At 44.8% G+C, this 19,686-nt stretch overlaps 1 protein-coding gene across 1 annotated transcript in view; it reads right to left on the bottom strand.

The window, feature by feature from the left end:
* The window catches only part of ATRN (attractin), a 147,157-nt gene that overhangs the window by 103,882 nt on the left and 23,589 nt on the right, over positions 1-19,686 (bottom strand). The window contains exons 2-3 of the mRNA XM_063401225.1: positions 8,895-8,978; positions 4,272-4,385 (exon numbers count right to left, since the gene is read on the bottom strand). Of these exons, the coding sequence (XP_063257295.1) occupies positions 4,272-4,385; positions 8,895-8,978 (198 nt within the window). The remainder of the gene's footprint in view (positions 1-4,271; positions 4,386-8,894; positions 8,979-19,686) is intronic.

Here is a 19,686-nt window from a genome sequence, read left to right as displayed (position 1 = left end):
TAAAAACTACTCCATGCACCTCATTTATACTCAGAACTACAAGAGTAAAACTAAACAAACTAAAAACAGAAGTAACAGCAGACTAAAAATAAACAATAGCAAAAAATAAAAAAGGAGGAAGGAGAATATAAGGAGTCATCTCCAATTTATTGTCTTTAAATGAAGAAAGATGACTCCCAAACATGGACTTTTAAGGAAACACGTACTAAAAAATATTAGACAACAGATTCATTACAGAGCTGGCAGCAGCTCAAAGTATAACCTTTCTTGAAATCTTCTTCACTTGTTGCAGTACAGGCAGACCCAGCTGCTGGAGCACCACCACAGGGAAGCTTGTCTGTCTGCAGAACGCTCCAGATCAGGGAACAATCAGGATTTTGTCCAAGAAATCTCTTCAGTTCTTACATGACTGTTATCATAGAATCATGGAATAGTTTAAGCTGGAAGGGACCTTAAGGATCATCTCATTCCACTCCCTGCCATGGGCAGAGACACCTTCCACTGTTCCAGGCTGCTCCAAGTCCCGATGTCCAACCTGGCCTTGGGCACTGCCAGGGATCCAGGGGCAGCCACAGCTGCTCCGGGCACCCTGTGCCAGGGCCTGCCCACCCTGCCAGGGAACAATTCCTGCCCAGGATCCCATCCAGCCCTGCCCTCTGGCAGTGGAAGCCATTCCCTATGTCCTGTCCCTCCATCCCTTGTCCGCAGTCCCTTTCCAGCTCTCCTGGAGCCCTTCCAGGCCCTGCCAGGGGCTGGCAGCTCTCCCTGGAGCCTTCCCTTCTCCAGGGGAACTTTCCCAGCTCTCCCAGCCTGGCTCAATGGCAGGGAAGCTCCAGCCCTGGAGCATCTCTGTGGCCTCCTCTGGACTTGCTCTGGCAGCTCCAGGTCCTTCTGCTGTTGGAAGCCCTGAGGTGAATGCACGCACCCATGGCAGCAAGGTCAGTTACAATTTCTGGCAAAGAATTGAGTCATCCATATGATCTACGTATGATGAAAGGTAGAGGGAGTTAGGTTTCTCTAACATCAAGGAGAGACAGCTGAAGAAGGGTAAAACCTAACTTTTGACCTCAACTACCTCGGGAGAGATTAGATAGAGGGGAATACCAGAGGTTCCCAAGAAAAGGACAGGAGGCAACATACACAGGTTGCAGCAAGAGACTGTGGCCAGACATTATTATTAGATTAATTTTTTATCATTATTTCAATACCAATCTCTGGACCACTGACCCAGAGGATCAACAAGATGTCTATCCTAAAGATAAATTCACACCTTGACTGGACCAAGGCTTGGGCAGAGGGCTCTGATGGTCACCCTGCTTTGAGAGAGGATTAGAGCCAACCCAACTCACCCCTACACTCGAATTTGGGTGCTCAAGTGCCATACTGACCAGCAAGTAACACAAGGATGGTGAGCTGATCCTGCTGCCTGAGGGAGCACGGGCTCACATGACCATCCTTGTGGCACCTGAGATCAACCTCAAGGAGCTTCGGGGCCATTGCCACAAGTCTTGCAGAAGAACAACTGGGTTTGATGAGGAAAACACCCCCCACCTACCAGAGCAAAATGAAAATAAAGGTGCAAAACCAGCCCTGATAAATGTCTAATGTGGAGTAAAAATAACAAAACCAACAAAGTTCACAGGTCTCGAGTGGAGTTTATCTAATTCAGATTTCTTCATCAGTGCTGACAAACATGCTGCATTTGTTTACACATTCTTTTACTGCATTTTGAAGCAGCACATTTACACAGTCTCATTGTGCCTGTGGTCACAAATATAAACCAGCAAAAATATCTGGAACACTGTTTAATAAAAAAAGCTTCATGTGCAGGACCAGACAGCTCTGGGGGGTCTCAGACTCCACGGAGTTTAGCCTATGCACACACTTGAACTGTGTAAATGTTGGCCTTAAGCAAATATTTACTGCTGTTAAAAATTGGTAAAACCAATTTAAAGCTTCCCAACAGTCCAGTGCTAAAGATTCCCAAAATGATCTTATATATATATATATATATACAAGATATACACACACATATATATATTTCAGGATAAACATCATCTTGTAAACAAACATAAATGAGCATCGGAAGGTCAAGAACACAAAATTAGTTCAGTGAAGGAAGTGAAGGTTCAGGGTGCTACTGTAAAAAGGCAGGGAGGGAAGAAAAACTGAGTTCAGGGAGAAAGGAATTTCTAGTGTTTATCAACAAACTCTGAAATCTTACAGGGTCCAACTGTACAAAGCTCAGTCTTGCAAATCTCCTGGCAGGGTGCAAAAATAATGAACACAGAAACACAGTTATGATAATAATAAATTTAATATAAACCAAGTAAATTGAGAAAACACGAACACTGCTCTTAAAAAATTCCAATGCATTTATTTTGTATTAGAGAAGTTTTTTTCAACAGATGCTTTCTGGTGCTTCACCAAAATGAGAAGCATCTGCCATTTCCTGAACATAGATTACTGAACACCACAGCTCACTGCTTAATGAAATTGAATTCAAATGTCATCTAAAGAAGCAATTATAGCAAAATCATTGGGGTTTTTTCTTACCTCAAAAATATTGTACTAAGCTCATGTTTGCTTGTCATCAGGCCAAGGCTTTCTGATTTACAGGTTTCCCAGTCTGAACTGTAACTGTTAATGCTGTGAACTACTTAAAACTTTGATTTTAAAAGCCTATTAATTTTTGGAAAACACACAAGAAATGGCAGGCACAAATCATCATTGCACTTTTTCACCAGTATATTAAAAAATAGCTTGATTAGAAAAAATGACACTGGGTCAAGATGACATTTCCTCCTCTTCCTGTACATCAATCAGGGCGTGATACGAGGAGAGCACTTCCAGGTAGCACTGCCACATTTCTGCAGGTTTTTAGAAGAGAAAGGTTGCTTCCTCTTCAAATGAGGTGTCCTGTTGTGACCTCACGTTACTCTGAAACTTTACAGGAAAAATTCCCTCACTCCAAAACAACTCTACATTTGCAGTTGAATGCCAACAAAACCACACGTAGGGGTTTAAATTTTTATAAACTTTTGTTCCTCTGCTGGTCTTCTCTCATAGACATTACAAGGATTTTCTAGAACAAACACAAAGTATTTTCAGACCTTCATTTCACAAATGTGAGGAACCCCAGCAGAATTTCCAGAATTAATAGTTACGCAGCCACTTGGAACAAGCAGAGTCCCAAGGGAGCTGTTACTTCTTTCCATAGATAACTTGGGATTATTTTCCTAATTTCAGTTTAAAGAATAAAAAGCATAAGGTAGTGGTGTCACCGTGAGACTCGAATATGGAAAAGCACAAGTAATGTTTAGGCCTCAGAAATTCAACTGTTCACCAGCATCCACACTGATTCCTCACCACATGGACAAGGCAAATACCTGTAACCTGCTGGCAGAATGGACACTTTTACACCTCACAGCTGGAGAAGGACATTTGACATGGGATGGAGAGACACAGAATGGCTTCCTAATGCCAGAGGGCAGGGAGGGACAGGATACTGGGCAGGAATTATTCCCTGTGAGGGTGGGCAGGCCCTGGCACAGAGCACCAGAGCAGCTGTGGCTGCCCCTGGATCCCTGGCAGTGCCCAAGGCCAGGCTGGACACTGGGGCTGGAGCAGCCTGGGACAGTGGGAGGTGTCCCTGCCATGGCACGGGGGCACTGGGTGAGCTTTAAGATCCCTCTCAACCCAAATCATCCTGTGATTCTATGTTTTTACTAGGTTGAGTCATCATTGCCATTCCTGAACATGTTTCAGACAACTAAAAATTTTGAAGTTTAAGGTAAATAAAAGATAGGCATCATTCTATGAGACCTCCATGTCCATAACATTAGCTAGCTTTTTCTCTTCTGTCTGCATTGACACACTACAAGTTTAACTTATAAATTATGTTCAAATCCATAAATGGGACAGTTTTCTCCTCTCAAAGGAAACTGCACACCAAATCATCTCCAGCCCAGACAGATGACAATAATTTTTTTGTCTCTCAAAGAATCAAGATTTGGAAATAAAAACATAATACTTACATGCTAGAGTGCAGTGCCATGACTGGTTCATTGTAAAAGCAAAAAACAACTCCGTAATTGTTTATGCTGACAAACAGTGCACAGAAGGACACTGGCTGTATGTGTTGCACTTGCAGTGTTATACATTTGGATTACTGGATAATATTTACAGTGTCAGAAGCCACATTTAAGTCAGGCTCTAAGTTAAGAAAATACCACTGCCTACAGTTAAGAGTCTTACCAAGGGGAACTTACCTAAAAGCTGCCAGTAAGGGAGCATAAATTGAGTCTCCATCATACACATACAAGTGATCCCAGCTGCACTCTGTGGCAAAGTGATTGAATCGAAGCCTGAGGATTGTGTTCGGCCTGCAAAGAAAAAAAAAAAAAAAATTAAAAGATTTGTAATTGGCCACTCAACACACAGTGCAAAAACCCTTAAACACACTCCTCTGGTGTGAAGCTCTGGTCTAGACAAGACAAAACTGAGTGACCTGGGGTAACTGTAGGTGCATTAAATATGCTGTGGTTCAGGTTTTGTTGTTGTTGTTGTTTGATTTTTTTTGTTTTTCGCTTTTTTTGGGGTTTTTGTGTGTGTGTGTGTGTGTGTGTGCAGCTCTCCTGGTATTAAGCAAAAATTTCTTTCTGGTCAGAAAACTGTGCCCTGTTGTGCAGAATAGATCACAGAATCACACAGTATCCTGAGTTGGAAGGGACCGACAAGGATCAATGAGTCCAGCTCCTGCCTCTGCACAGGACACCCCAACAATCCCACGCTGTGCTTGAGCCCATTGCCCAACTGCTCCTGGAGCTCTGGCAGCCTTGGGGCCATGACCATTCCCCAGGGAGCCTGAGCAGAGTCTGACCACCCCTGGGGGAAGAACCTTTCCCTGATATCTAAACTAAGCCTCCCCTGACACAACCTCAAGCCACAGAGCCAGTGTCTGCTCCTTCTCTTTGCCTCAGAAGGAAGTTGCACACTGTGATGAGGCTTCCCCTCAGTCTCCTCTCCTCCAGGCTGAACAAACCAAGTGACCTCAGCCACTGCCCAAAAAGCCAAAAGTCCCTCTGCAACTCTCCTGGAGCCCCTGCAGGCCCTGCCAGGGGCTGGCAGCTCTCCCTGGAGCCTTCCCTTCTCCAGGGGAACATTCCCAGCTCTCCCAGCCTGGCTCCAGAGCAGAGGGGCTCCAGCCCTGCAGCAGCTCCGTGGCTCCTCTGGGCTCTCTCCAGCAGCTCCACGTCCTTCTGCTGTTGGCCCCAGGGCTGGGGCAGCTCTGATTCCCATGGGGAATCACCTCAGGGCCACAGGGACACAATTCCCACCTTTCCTGCTGCCCTCCCTGGGATCAACACAGGACTGGGGGGGCTTCCGGGATCCAGCACACATGGCTGGGGCACGTCCAGGTTTCCAACATGGGATGATACCTTTTGTTTCATGGCTAATACAAAAAGATACACCTAAAGACAATCACAGAGGAACCACAGCAGATCTTTAATTTAGGGCTCAGCTCCAGGATGGTGCAAACACCACTAAGATTGTGCTTGGACCTGAAACAAATAGAAAATGAATCTGTATCGGCAGCGCTTGTTCCCACCCTCAGCTGGAGCTGCTGAAAGGACAGACACAGGTGTCTAGGATCACCCCAACAGCATCGCCCTAGAATTCAGATAAAATCCCTGTTCATTCTAATCAAATAAATTTTTAAAATGTCAGTTTGCCATAGAGTCCTTCCTTCCCACAGGAGGGCAAGTCTTTAGGGAGTTATTCTGCAAACCACTATTTTTTGATAGGTACAACCATCTACTCTAGGCCTTTGGAAAAGACCAGCAGGTGGAACTCAAGGATAATGTCCTGCTTAAAGAAAAGGCACTACGAGCGCCTACGACTTCAGAACTCAGTAGCCCATGGCGTCAGAGGGATTTGCTTCCACTTGAATAGCCTGACAGCTGTAGAGCAGAAAGAAATTGTCAATAAAGGTTCAGACCACAAACAAAAAGCAAGAGTCTCTTTGCAACAGCCAACAACCATTAGCAGACAACCCTCATCTGCACAATCACATAGTCCTCAGGCTCCACAGAGCTCATCTGCCTTGCTCACTCCTGGGAAAAATGAAAAGGACTCCCCTGGGATGAGAACACAGCACAGACATCAGCCAAGAAAAATCAGAACGGTGCAGAAAGGAAATGAGAACACTAAGGAACACATGGCTTATTTTGTATCTGAATTTCTCCAGTGTCTTCAGTGGCTCACTGGGATTGTGCCCTTCCCTGCTAACCCTAAAGTCCTCTGCACAGTGGAATGCCAGCAACGAGGAAGGGCACTCAGAACTGAACAGCTCTGCAGGTGCTCTTTCCAAGTCCAGATCTCTGGGAATTTTGAGAGCCTTAGACTCCTTTAATACACCTGCATATTTCAGCTGGTTTAATCAGCATGATTATCTGTTTTCTGCTTACCACCATGCCCTGACAGCAGGCTATAAACACTCACAGGCAGGAAAAGGACTGCAATGTAAACACATGAATTATCGAATAGGGAGGAACATTTCTGTCTTTCCAGCAACAAAGACCTCACTTCAAACCCCACAAAGTGGTGGTTCCCTAGGAACCCTCTCAGTAGTAGTAATTACAGGCTGGGGGAGCAGCTTTGGTGACATTACTGAGGACTCATAAGAAGCCTTTTGGTTCTGATAAAAATATGAGTCACAATACCCTTTAAAAACAGAAGTTAACAGGGTTAAGCTGGCTGTGATGGGATTGCTCAGGCTGGTTTGTCAACAATAATGCTCTTGTGAAACATTTTTTGATTATTTCTAATTGCAGACTGTATTCCTATTACCTACACAAATTAGACGGTGTACTTGGAGCATCCGACTTGTGCTCCTAACCACCTCAAACAACTGGGCTCCTTATAAAGTTGATAGTAAGTGACTGCCTCTCAATTTGATCGTTCTGAATGATTCTATGGAGCAGCTTAGCCCTCAGTTTTGAGTACTTTAGGAGCTTAGGAATTAAACTTCCTCTACTCAAATAAATGTCTGAAGCAGATGCAATGAGTGATTCCTCCTAATTCATCAGGCCTCCCATACAAAGAACCACAGAGTGGTTTGGATTGGAAGGGACCTTCACAACCATCTCGTTCTAGCCCCTGCCACGGGCAGGTTGGTCCAAGCCCCATCCAGACTGTGCTTGGACACTGCCAGGGATCAAGGGGCAGCCACAGCTGCTCTGGGCACCCTGTGCCAGGGCCTGCCCACCCTCCCAGCCAGGAACTCCTTGCCAAGATCCCATCCAGCCCTGCCCTCTGGCAGTGGGAGCCATTCCCTGTGTCCTGTCCCTCCATCCCTTGTCCCCAGTCCCTCTGCAGCTCTCCTGGAGCCCCTGCAGGCCCTGCCAGGGGCTGGCAGCTCTCCCTGGAGCCTTCCCTTCTCCAGGGGAACATTCCCAGCTCTCCCAGCCTGGCTCCAGAGCAGAGGGGCTCCAGCCCTGCAGCAGCTCCGCGGCTCCTCTGGGCTCTCTCCAGCAGCTCCACGTCCTTCTGCTGTTGGCCCCAGGGCTGGGGCAGCTCTGATTCCCATGGAGAATCACCTGAGCAGGGCATTCTCCCCTCCCCTGCTGCCCTCCCTGGGACCAGCCCAGGGCTGGGCTGTTCTGGGCTGGGTCATGTCCAGCTCTCAGCCAGCAGCACCCCCAAGTCCTTCTCCCCAGGGCTGCTCTCCAGCCGTTCCCTGCCCATCCTGTGTTTGTGCTCTGGCTTGCTCCAGCCCAGGGGCAGGACCTGGCACTGGGCCTTGCTGAACTTCACGAGATTCACATACTTCCACATCTCCAGCCTGTCCAGGTCTCTTTCAACAGCTCCTTCCCTTTGGCATCTTTCCCTCACCATATGGCCTGGTGTCCATTGGCAAATTTGCTAAGGGTGCCTTGATCCCACTAGGCATGTCAGCAACAGATATGCTAAACACAGGGAGAAGGCTAAGGAAAAGCATCCTCTGGGACTGTAGGAAATTCTGACTCTCCAAGATGCCAAGAAGCCTCAGTTTGCAGTGTCCAGTACAAGTTCACACCCTCACATGACCCATGCCAATTCACAGACCTCTCTACCTGCAGATTCAGGGAACAACATGGAATGTGACTGAACACACAGATGTTATCACACAGTATCATATCTGACCATGGAAAAGCTTTGGAGACTAAACAAATGGATCTTGCAGTCCTGGCACTAGCTTGGTACTATCAAAAATATATTTCAACAAGTGAGATGCTCTGAACTACTGCACCATCAATCAGGTGACAGTGGATAGACATTAAATATGCTACTTCTAAAAACCTGTGGAAGAAATTGCTGCAAGCAATATAAGGATCAAATACAGGAAGGGCAGAAAAGTGAGGGGACAGGTCAGAGGGACTTCTCCCAGTTTAGAAAACCTGTGCAATGAAAGGTCAGTGGTTCCTCTGAAGTCCTCATGGCTCAGTGAGTAAAGAAATATCTGATGTTCATCGCTACCAAAACTGATTCTTCATGAATAAAAAGCTTCCAGAGCTTTCTCATGTTACTGAAAAACCCCATGTGCAGTGAATCCCATCATCTGAATGGCCCACTATGATATCAGTTCAGTAATTAATTATCCTTCATTATTTACAGAAGTGCACTGATCTTTGTTTACCACATGCTGTTTCAACACAAACCTCTTAATAAGAAGTCAGTTTGGAGGGTTCAGTTGCACAAAAACTTATTTACCAAGAACAACTAAGTGTTGCCCTACCTAGCTTTTAGAATAGCCAGAAAGAATCATGAGACCTAAAATATTCAGTGCAGATAAAACTCACCTGAAAGTCCCAATAAGCAACACAAAACCCCAAGCTGCTTTTGACACTCACCTTCCTTCAATGAGCCAGGTGCATTTTGTCTTGTATTTGTAATTTCCAGGCCCATCTGTGACATACCCTGAAGGTTCGGTGAGTCTGCAAACAAAAACACAAAGACAAGCATTAGTGTCCAGTGGTTTTAAACACTCAGAAAGGATGCCCTAAATTTTGAAGATCACATTAGATTATTATTTACGTGACAGCCACTGTAAAGAAACCAACTACAGCACAACACAACCCAGCTGGGAGTCTACTGTTGAACTCTCTGTGCAGGCCTTCCGATGATTGTTCTTCAAAAATGACATCTAGAAGGACATCACTTCAAGAGCGATGGTTTCTCTATCAGATAGGTGCCACGGTTCCAAAACTATATGTATGGATAGACCACCTAAACAGCAAAAGGAATTCCTCAACAGAAGCTAAAATTATTCCCAAATTATTTATTTACACAAACTGCAGTTCAGATGAAGTCCATGGTGCAACCGCTCACTCATTCTGTATTGGACTCTCCACAAACTCTGTGCCAACCTCCTGCATGGAGGACTCATCCCCAAGCCCCATCCCTGGAAGTGAACAAGGCCAGGCTGGATGGAAGGGAAGATGCCCGCCTATGGCACGGGGTAGAATGAGATGGGCTTTAAGGTCTCTTCCACCCCAATATTCTGTGATTCTCTACTGTTATCAACACCTGCAAATGCTGCACAGTGCAAATTCTACACCAGCAAGAGCCAAGCCATCGGGATATACATTCCTTTCTCATATGAATTAATCAAAATATTCGAGATGAGTTCTAACAAATTGTTGCAGTATTGCAGACACTGCTGAAAATAAATGACAGGGCAGCAAAAGGCAGCAGCACCTGAAGGTGCCCAAGCACCATGTTCTGGTAGAGCACACACTGGTACCAGAACAGGATTCCTTTCCAGGCAAGTTATAAACTCAATCATCAGCACAGGGTTGGAGCAAATCACAGCCCTCTGGCAAAATTCAACTGTCCTACTTACAACACAGCTTTAAAACAAAAACACTCAATTTAAACTTGGCAAAAAGAGAAGAAAGCAAGATCAGAAGTTCCCAAACCGGTATCTTGGAAGCTTTTCTGTACCTTTCCCTAGTGATCTGTTAATGTTAACGTCTCACTTTTTAAAATATTTTGCTAAGTCAAAAATTATTTTCCAAACTCTTTTCCATCAAGCACTTTTATGGTTGACCTCCGATTCAAAGTAAAATGGCAAAATCCACAGATTTTTAACAACCGTTTTCCTCTGCCTATAAATAAATTTATTATAATACTTTTCAACCTGAGAAATTGAGCTGAAGATTTCTGAAAGCCAATTACTGAAGTTCTGCAGGAAATGGACATTCAAGCAAGTGCAGAAAAAACTCAGATTTTTGGAAGCACAAGAAGCATCTGGGCTTTCTATGGAGACACAGATGTAGGTGTAAACAGAGAACAGATTTTTTAGAAAAATACACGTACAGAAGGTATAGATTTTAGACTGGATATTGAGAAGGAATTGCTCCCTGGGAGGGTGGGCAGGCCCTGGCACAGGGTGCCCAGAGCAGCTGTGGCTGCCCCTGGATCCCTGGCAGTGCCCAAGGCCAGGTTGGACACTGGGGCTGGAGCAGCCTAGAATGGTGCAAAGTGTCTCTGACACTTATGACTGTTATAAATACATATTATATAATTGGCTTTTTGCAGATATTAAAATGAATATCCCATGTGTTATGTTGAGAAGTTATGCTGTATTCATATAGTTTCTTTGAGTAATATAGTAAATGTAGCTTTTAAGTTATAGCATAATAGTAAAATAGAAACTATGTTATGTAAAGATGGTTTTGTAATTAGCTTGATAAATAGAGAAGATAACCAAAGAAATTTTTTCACAGTATCCTAGCTGGATGAGAGATAGCTGCAAGGACTCTAAAAAGGCTCTGAGAAAAGATTTATGGCATAACCCACGTGGCAGTATGGAGCCATGAGAAGGTCAGACTTACAAATGGCAGAGAGAAGGGGGCGAGTTGAGATTAAACAGAAACACCTAACATTTGAAAAGAATGTTTGAATCACGTATGTAATGTATGAATATTCAGCACACTGGTGTTTTTAAAGGATGAGTCTCTTGTTAAGCGGCGTACCCGCATGGTGAATTCCACGTCAAAGGTACCCAGGCACCTGTAAAAGAACACTTTTATTCTTATTGTCTCCTGATTGTATAGTTGTACTTTTTTTATTAAACTTCTAAATTTTACCAAGTGAACCTCATTTTTCACACTGACCACGGCAGAAGGTGGAATTGGATGGGCTTTAAAGGTCCATTCTGATCCAAATCATTCCATAATTCTGTGTTTTATATTTCTTTTAAAACTTCAGCATCTTTGAAAAATCAAACCACTTATCTAGCACCCAGGAATTCACAAAACTAAATGAACCGTTCAAGTTAAAGGCAGTAACATATAGTCTTTTTGTCTAAAAAAATCATCCTTTTGAATATAATATGCATAGAAACGCCATGAATAAAACAGTATCAACACTGATAGAACTTTGCCTGTAACCATGAGCAGACATTCTGAAAACCTGAGCAAATGTCTCAAGCTAAAAAACAATCTCATGCCATGTGGAAAGCTCTCAGGGAGCCTTTGCTCCTAGAACTCTTGCAACAATTTTATCTGGAAACAATTACTAATTTATTCCCCACAGGAATGCTACCAAGAGTGATATAAAAATTAAAATAAAATAATCCTGTTAATACTGTAGCCCCAGGCATATCACATCTCAGGAGGGGAAAAAAAAAAAAAAAAAAAAAAAAAAAAAAAAAAAAAAAAAAAAAAAAAAAAAAAAAAGAGCATTTCAACATCAATGTAGTTCAATGAAGTTTCAGCATTGGATTTAGTTTCAAAAATATAAGTCAAACTTCCTTGATACACTATTAGTAAAAACTTATCTGTAAGTTTCTCATACTGCTTACTAAACTTCCTGCCATTATGGACAAATGAGGGATATTAAAAATCTGTAATAAATCAGAGTTGATATCTCTGAAAGGAAAATAAATAGGAATTAAGTTCTCACTGCTTGCACTGCCTGGCTAGAGCAGGACAGCAGCATCCATGTTCTTCTATAAACATTCTCCCAGACAGAAATCAATCTTTAGCACTAAAGCAAACTGAAATTATAATTTCATCTTTTCATTCAATCCAGAAAGCTCAACTGATCTCCAAGCTCCAGTAAAAACACAAACAGCCCCCTGTTCCCCATGCTCCGTGCTGCTTGTGCCACACGAGACGCGGGCTGGGGGATGGATAACTGGGACACCCTACACAGCGCTTTGGCCTTGTCTGGAACCCCTGAGTAACTCCAGGAGGAAAAACATTCCAGCAATGAGGGATCTGGATGTGGACAGTTTTCCTGACATACATACACAGCTCTCACACAGAAGGCTGTCACCAAGACCACCAGGCCCAGGGCTCTTTGGCCCCAGAAGGCGTTGGCCATGTTTGTAATGTGGGAGTCAACAGGGCCAAGAGCCACGAGAGTGCTTTCCCCGAAGAACGCCGCTCTAAGCAAAGTAAGCAAGAGGCTCACCCACATGCTCCCCCATTCAAGTATGCAAATTGCTGCTAGATGGCTCCTAGTTATTTGTGTTCCCATAGGTTGATTTTTGGTTCAGAAATTTTAATATTCCTAATCGTTCTCCCCCACCAGAGCCTTCCCTCAGAGCCCGCCTTGCCTCCTCCCCACACCAGGATCCATGAGTACGCCTGAGCCTGGAGCCCCCTCTGGAGTCCTGCTAGCCCCTTCTTCTAGTTCCCTTCAAATATAGCATCTGCCTTATTGCTTGTTATTCCTGCATTATTAAAATTCCGTTTCTGGACAATTGGATCAAGGCTGCCTCTCTGTATCAAGCCACTGTCAGGACACAGTCCCCAGGTAACTCAAAGGGGTCCGATCGTCTCAGAACCCCGGGAGTTTCAGTCAGGTCCTGCAGCTGGCCCACAGCAACCCCTGCAGCTCCAGGCTGGGCACAGGGGCTGGGACAGGCCCTGGGCTGCTGTGACAGCACCTGGACACCAGCCCAGGTGTGCCCAGGTGGGCAAGAGGCCACTGGAAGCCACTGGGCTGTGCCAGCTCCGGGGTGGCAGCAGGGCCAGGGCAGTGCCCGTCCCCTGTGCTGGCACTGCTGGGGCACCTCCAGGGCTGGGGCAGCTCTGGACAGCCCTGGAGGGGCTGGAGCATGTCCAGGGAAGGGAAGGGAGCTGGGAAGGGGCTGGAGAATTCCTGAGGGAGCTGGGAAGGGGCTGGAGAATTCCTGAGGGAGCTGGGAAGGGGCTGGAGAATTCCTGAGGGAGCTGGGAAGGGGCTGGAGAATTCCTGAGGGAGCTGGGAAGGGGCTGGAGAATTCCTGAGGGAGCTGGGAAGGGGCTGAGCCTGCAGAAAAGGAGGCTCAGGGGGACCTTGTGGCTCTGCACAAGTTCCTGCCAGGAGGGGACAGCCGGGGGGGTTGGGCTCTGCTCCAGGGACAGGGACAGGAGGAGAGGGAACGGCCTCAGGCTGGGCCAGGGGAGGCTCAGGGGGGATACTGGGGAAATCAGGGAAAGGGTTGTCCAGCCCTGCCACAGCTGCCCAAGGCAACGGTGGAGTCCCCATCCCTGGAGGGATTTAACAGCCCTGGGCATGTGGCACTAGAGGACACAGGTCAGTGTGGCCTTATCAGTGCTGGGGAACAGTCGGACTTGATAGTCTTAGAGGGCTTTTCCAACATAAACAATTCTGAGATTCTGTGGTAGTTTTATGACTCAGATGCAGAAATCAGACACCAGAAAATACGGAAAGGCATGAAATACGACTGGTCTTTGCTAACTTGGTGAAACGTGTGGCTGCTACACAAGAAGTGCTTCTGTACTACCTGAGTGTTACATCTCCTGCTCTGCAAGGAGCACCTGCTGCATCCTAAGAACACAGTAACTCAGGTCCTGTACTACAATACTTACAAGGCTTTAACTACAACTTTAAAACCTCCAAGGTAGAAAAAACAACTGCAAGGACCTATTCACAAAACTCAGATTAAAAAAAATACATAAGTGTACTGCATAAATATATATGTATACATGCATATACACACAATACTTCAAACTTGTTTCAACCTTGACAATTCACAACAGTGTTGTGTACATTAACTTTTCACTCATTTCCAAGTGGACTGCAATATATAAGAACCAAAGGGAAAACAGAGAGGGAGATGAACCTACAGCCCATATGTTCAAAGAGCTCCAACCTTGAGTGCCATGTATTCCAGCTTTTTAAAGAAAAAGACAAAAGGGAAGCAATGACAAGGACGAAGATTTAACAGAAAAGAGAAATATTGTATGCAAAAATAATCTGCATATTTAATTACTCCCCACTCATTCTAGGAACCCCTGAAAAGCACAAAACCAACAAGAAAATCAGGCAGCAATCAATGGTATCTCCTGGGTAAACAGCCAAATCTGATACTGTAAATCACCAGGCAAATCCATGGGGTTTTTAATAATATGAGTAATACTAGCAGCATATATTTTTCAAATACAAATCAGTATGCACTGAGAAAATTCCTTCCTAGACAGGAACTGCACAACAAGGCAAAGCCTCAAAGCTGTTGACTTATTACTATCTAATAAATCTAAAGCAAGCCTGTTGCTACTAAGTACAAAAACTCAGAAAAAGTACCCTAGAATTCAGGGATTAAACAACTTTGCAGCACTTACTTCAAAGCATTGAGACATTAAAGGTATATTACATGCTGGGAACAGGGTTCTGAATATATTTGTTTTCATCAGATTAATAAAAAATGCAGCTTACCTTTCCTTCATTACTCACCAGAAAAGATAAGCAGGCTGGTTTGGTGTATAAAACACATTGAAATTTAACCTCTAAGTGGTCATCACTGCATCTCAAAAGGAGTTTGTATTACTTTCAGTTAGACTGCAGTGACACTGCAGACTTAACAGCATCTTGTCTGGAGAAGTTTCACAGCCTTTTCATTAAAAAAAAACCCTCAACCATATAATAAAAAACCAAACGACCCCCCCTCAAAAAAAGCCAAACAAACAAAATCAAAAACTAAACAAACAAGCAAAACCACCAAACCAATCCAAAGGCCCTTTGTCCAACCTAATTTTGAAGCTGCTAAATGTAGAGACTGATGCAAGCCATAACTTTTCCTCCTTTCTTCCTTCTCCTTCCCAAGTGATCAGGCACTTCACAATTAAAAGTCATTGTTTCAGGTATATTTGGAATTGAAGGCACAAAGAAAGGGCTGTTACAGCCTCTTACCAGAACAAACACTTTCTGTCTTAAATTGATTAATACTTTGACTTTGTTCATGTTCTCACTGAAAGCACTGAGGTTAAAGGACATTTACTATAAACAAAGACTTTGATTTATAAGTATGGAATAGTGATCAGGCACACTGGGGATGAGAGACATGAGAGACATGAGAGAGAAGAGACAGAAAAGGGAAGCAGATAAAAAATCCACACAGCTATTTCATGAATTTCTAATGTGGAACAGCTAAATCCCTTCTTCTGCCACCTCAGCTCCATGCCACAGGTAAAGCTGGAAAGATGCAATTAATTATAGCCCAGGTCTCACAGATGAAGGTAATGATATTGCTGCAAAAACCACTTTGATAAGGATTTTACCTACACAGCAACAGGTACCTAAAACCAAGACAATGAACTACTCCAGATGTCCACAGGATTTTCTCCTCCTCTCTCTTTCACGTACACAGTCTCCTGAGAGAAAAGTCCTCAAGATGAACAAACTCATGCAAAAGTCACTGCTGTAGCATTATCATGGAAAACCAAACGGTTTAGATTGGAAGGGACCTTGAAGTTCATCTCGTTCCACCCCCCTCCCACTGTCCCAGGCTGCTCCAAGCTCCAGTGTCCAGCCTGGCCTTGGACACTTCCAGGGATCCAGGGGCAGACACAGCTGTTCTGGGCTGTGGCCCTGTGCCAGGGCCTGCCCACCCTCCCAGGGAAAAACTTTTTCCTCACAGTAAAGATTTTTATCCTAATAATTAAAATACATAATTTAAAAAGTTGAATTATAAAAAAAAATAAGATTACCTAACCTGAAGACTAAGACAACAAAACTATGAAGGAAAAGCTGATTTCCCTCCTCCAACTCCATTTCTGCTTATTACCAGAAGCACTGAAAAAAAAACCCAGAACTGTGCTGGATCCCAAATGACACCAGCACTTCCCCAGTGCTTCAAAACCATCACTTACAGATGCTGCTTTGAGATCCTATTGCGTTTGCCACACCAGAAAGGTGCCAGACCTCCACTCTAGTTTGTGCCTGGAAGTTTTAAATTTAAGCTGAAAACATCCCACATTTAGGTCCTTGAATATTCCCCTATTTTTTTATTCCCAGCCTCATCTCAGAGACCACAAAGCAGAATTTATTAATTGCATAACCTCAGCATTATCTCTGCTGAACCAACCAGCCAAGCTGCACTGTAAATGTCAACATTACTGTGATCCTTTACTACAGATTTTTCCGCATTTAAACTTATTGAGTAAAACAAAGAATAAAAGATGATATTATTATTTATTATTATTATTATTATTATTACACTGAAGGGATGTGTTCTTCACACAAGTAGCACATTTTGTGCTGTTTGTCAGCACACTTTTTGTGGCATTGTTCTATTAGGTCTATATTATCTTTGATCTCTGCTTTCACACTGCAAGAACTCCAGTCTTAGCACTCTTATTTCTTGGAACATATTCCCCAGTGCCTGTATTTTACACAGAAACATTACCATGACAAAAGGCCAATTCATGAGGTCCCCTTGAAGGCCACCCATACCCACCACTTGTACCTGGGACACCGTCCATGCTGATGGTGGACACCACAACAGCTGTCTTTAATTTAATCCAACACTGCACTCTGCTTTCCCCATCTGTTCCCAAATCCATTTATTGGATCTTGGCCTAGTTCTTCAAAATAAGGATAATTTAGCTGAAAGTGTTTGTAATGCCCAGAAAAAAAGGAGACCATCCTTTGCTGATGGTCCCAATGCTCCTGGGGTTTATGGCAGAGTGTTGTCGTATTCACACCAGGCAGGAGGAGACAATGGAGCACTGTGGAAGCAAATGCATCTCATACATCATAAATCATCTCACTACAGCAGAAAAAGAATCATTCCCTGGCACACAATGAACCCCTAAAACCTTGGAGCAAAAGCCCTTGCAAGTGTCTTACCCCAAAACTTAACCCCCTACAAGACAAAAGGCCAAGGAAACCACATTATTGCAATGATCAAAGAGAATCATCAAAGGCTCATGCACACAAGGTCTATAAGATAATTTTTCATCCCTTTCCCAAAATTAGAAATATTAAATTATTCACTGGACTCAAGCACCTGTACAATCATGTAAGCTGTAGTACAGCACACCTGTGACCCTTGTAAATAAAGCCCACATGCTTAGACCTGACAGACATCAATCTCCTCCAGCCGGAGAGCCCTTCACTTTGATAAGCTCTCAAGTTGTCAGGTCTACATTTAAGACCAGGAAAAGCATTCATTGGCAGAACATCTGCTGTATTGTGAATGAAAAGAGGTTAAGCAACTGATAACCTTTAGGAAACAGGAATCAGAGTAAGCGGAGTTTAAGGCCACCCCATGGAGCAGAGGACTCGTCCTGCTGCACATTCTCGGACAAATGCAAATCCTCCAAGTTTCTATGAGAAATGTAAAGCCAGCAGCAGCAATCCCTTCTGTTTTCCAATGCTGTATATGAAACTGCTGCCCTGTTCTTCCTAAACACTAAACCCCAAAATAATCCACTGAAGTATCAAGAAGCCCATTTAGACTCTTCATTTAGCTCCAAACTTGCCACCTCCATCACTGCTGATTTTCAGGCCAAATGCAGAGCTCAGAACTTGGTAGTCACACAGAAAAGCACAAGCCAAAGATCAATCAATGTTGCAACAAAAATTAAAATACTGAGACATTCTACAAATAAACATCAGAGCCTGACCCACTTTCCCCTAAGGGGAAAAGAAATAATTCCTTTTATTTTCTTCCTGTCATTCAAAAATTTTAAGATACTACATAGCAGTGTTACCTGCTGGGAAAACTGATCCCTGAAAAAATAAAAGTACATGGGAAAAAGATTGCTGTTAACTTTTGTTTCGTCCGGGCCTCAAAACCAGATTTTGACACAGATCATCAGATACAGATCCCTAAAATAGTCACAGTATATCCCAAAATCCAGAGTGGCATTTCTAAACCTACAGAATGAAAAATCGCTGACTTTTTAAAGCAAGGCTTTAGCTGAAACACCACCATAAGAACATGCAAAGATCAAGGAATTGATAATGAAAATATTGTATTTATTAATGAAACAAATTCTCACCAATATTATAATTTACTGACACCTCGATCAACTAATAAGAAGGATGTTCTCAAGGATACCACAAGTAATAAAAATAATACAACAGCAAAGGAGCCTTTTAAGCATCAAATATTAAATCTGAGAGAAAGAGGGAGTGTGGTCCCCTGGGGAAAAAAGTCTGTATGTTTATATGATACAAGGATATTCTGTCTGTCATTAAAATGAAAGGCATGTAAATATTTGTCTCAAAGGAGTAGACAGAGAATAATTTCCTTCAGGGGAGAAGGAGAAGTCCACAGAGCACCAATAATAAAATAAACCAACGATTTTTTCACTACAATATCCTAAAAACTCTTTCGATTTTTCCATTTTCTACCTCATTTCAGTGAATCTGCTGCCAGACACGCTCCCTTCAGCCACATGACCTCTCTCCCCCAGCAGTTCCTCCAGCACACCCACCTGAAGGACTCTGGACAGGCACTCGAGCAGGACTCCGATGGCCGGCTCAGGGGGCAGAACCCCATCAGCAGCACTGCTGGCCCGAGAATCCAGCGGAGTTTCCAGCCCTGTTCCCTCCCACAAACAGCTGGTGACATCAGGCTGAGTGCTGAGGGTGACACACCTGAGGGATGGAATGGCACCCAACGGGACCTGGACAGGCTGGAGAGGTGGGACAGTGCAAAACTCATCAAGTTCAACAAGGCCCAGTGCCAGGTCCTGCCCCTGGGCTGGAGCAAGTCAGAGCACAAACACAGGATGGGCAGGGAACGGCTGGAGAGCGACCCTGGGGAGAAGGACTTGGGGATGCTGCTGGCTGAGAGCTGGACATGACCCAGCCCAGAACAGCCCAGCCCTGGGCTGGTCCCAGGGAGGGCAGCAGGGGAGGGGACTCTGTCCCCTGTGCCCTGCTCAGGTGATTCCCCACGGGCAGAGCTGCCCCAGCCCTGGGACCAACAGCAGAAGGACGTGGAGCTGCTGGAGAGAGCTCAGAGGAGCCGTGGAGCTGCTGGAGAGAGCTCAGAGGAGCCGCGGAGCTGCTGCAGGGCTGGAGCCCCTCTGCTCTGGAGCCAGGCTGGGAGAGCTGGGAATGTTCCCCGGGAGAAGGGAAGGCTCCAGGGAGAGCTGCCAGCCCCTGGCAGGGCCTGCAGGGGCTCCAGGAGAGCTGCAGAGGGACTGGGGACAAGGGATGGAGGGACAGGACACAGGGAATGGCTCCCACTGCCAGAGGGCAGGGCTGGATGGGATCTTGGCAAGGAGTTCCTGGCTGGGAGGGTGGGCAGGCCCTGGCACAGGGTGCCCAGAGTAGCTGTGGCTGCCCCTGGATCCCTGGCAGTGTCCAAGCACAGTCTGGATGGGGCTTGGACCAACCTTGGACAGTGGACAGGCTCCCTGCCCACAGCAGGAGGTTTGGAAATGGATG

The sequence above is a fragment of the Prinia subflava genome, chromosome 7 (assembly GCF_021018805.1).
Source record: "Prinia subflava isolate CZ2003 ecotype Zambia chromosome 7, Cam_Psub_1.2, whole genome shotgun sequence".
Taxonomy (NCBI): Eukaryota; Metazoa; Chordata; class Aves; order Passeriformes; family Cisticolidae; genus Prinia; species Prinia subflava.
The sequence above is the reverse complement of the archived record's forward strand: the minus strand, read 5'-3'. Positions and strand labels throughout refer to the sequence as shown.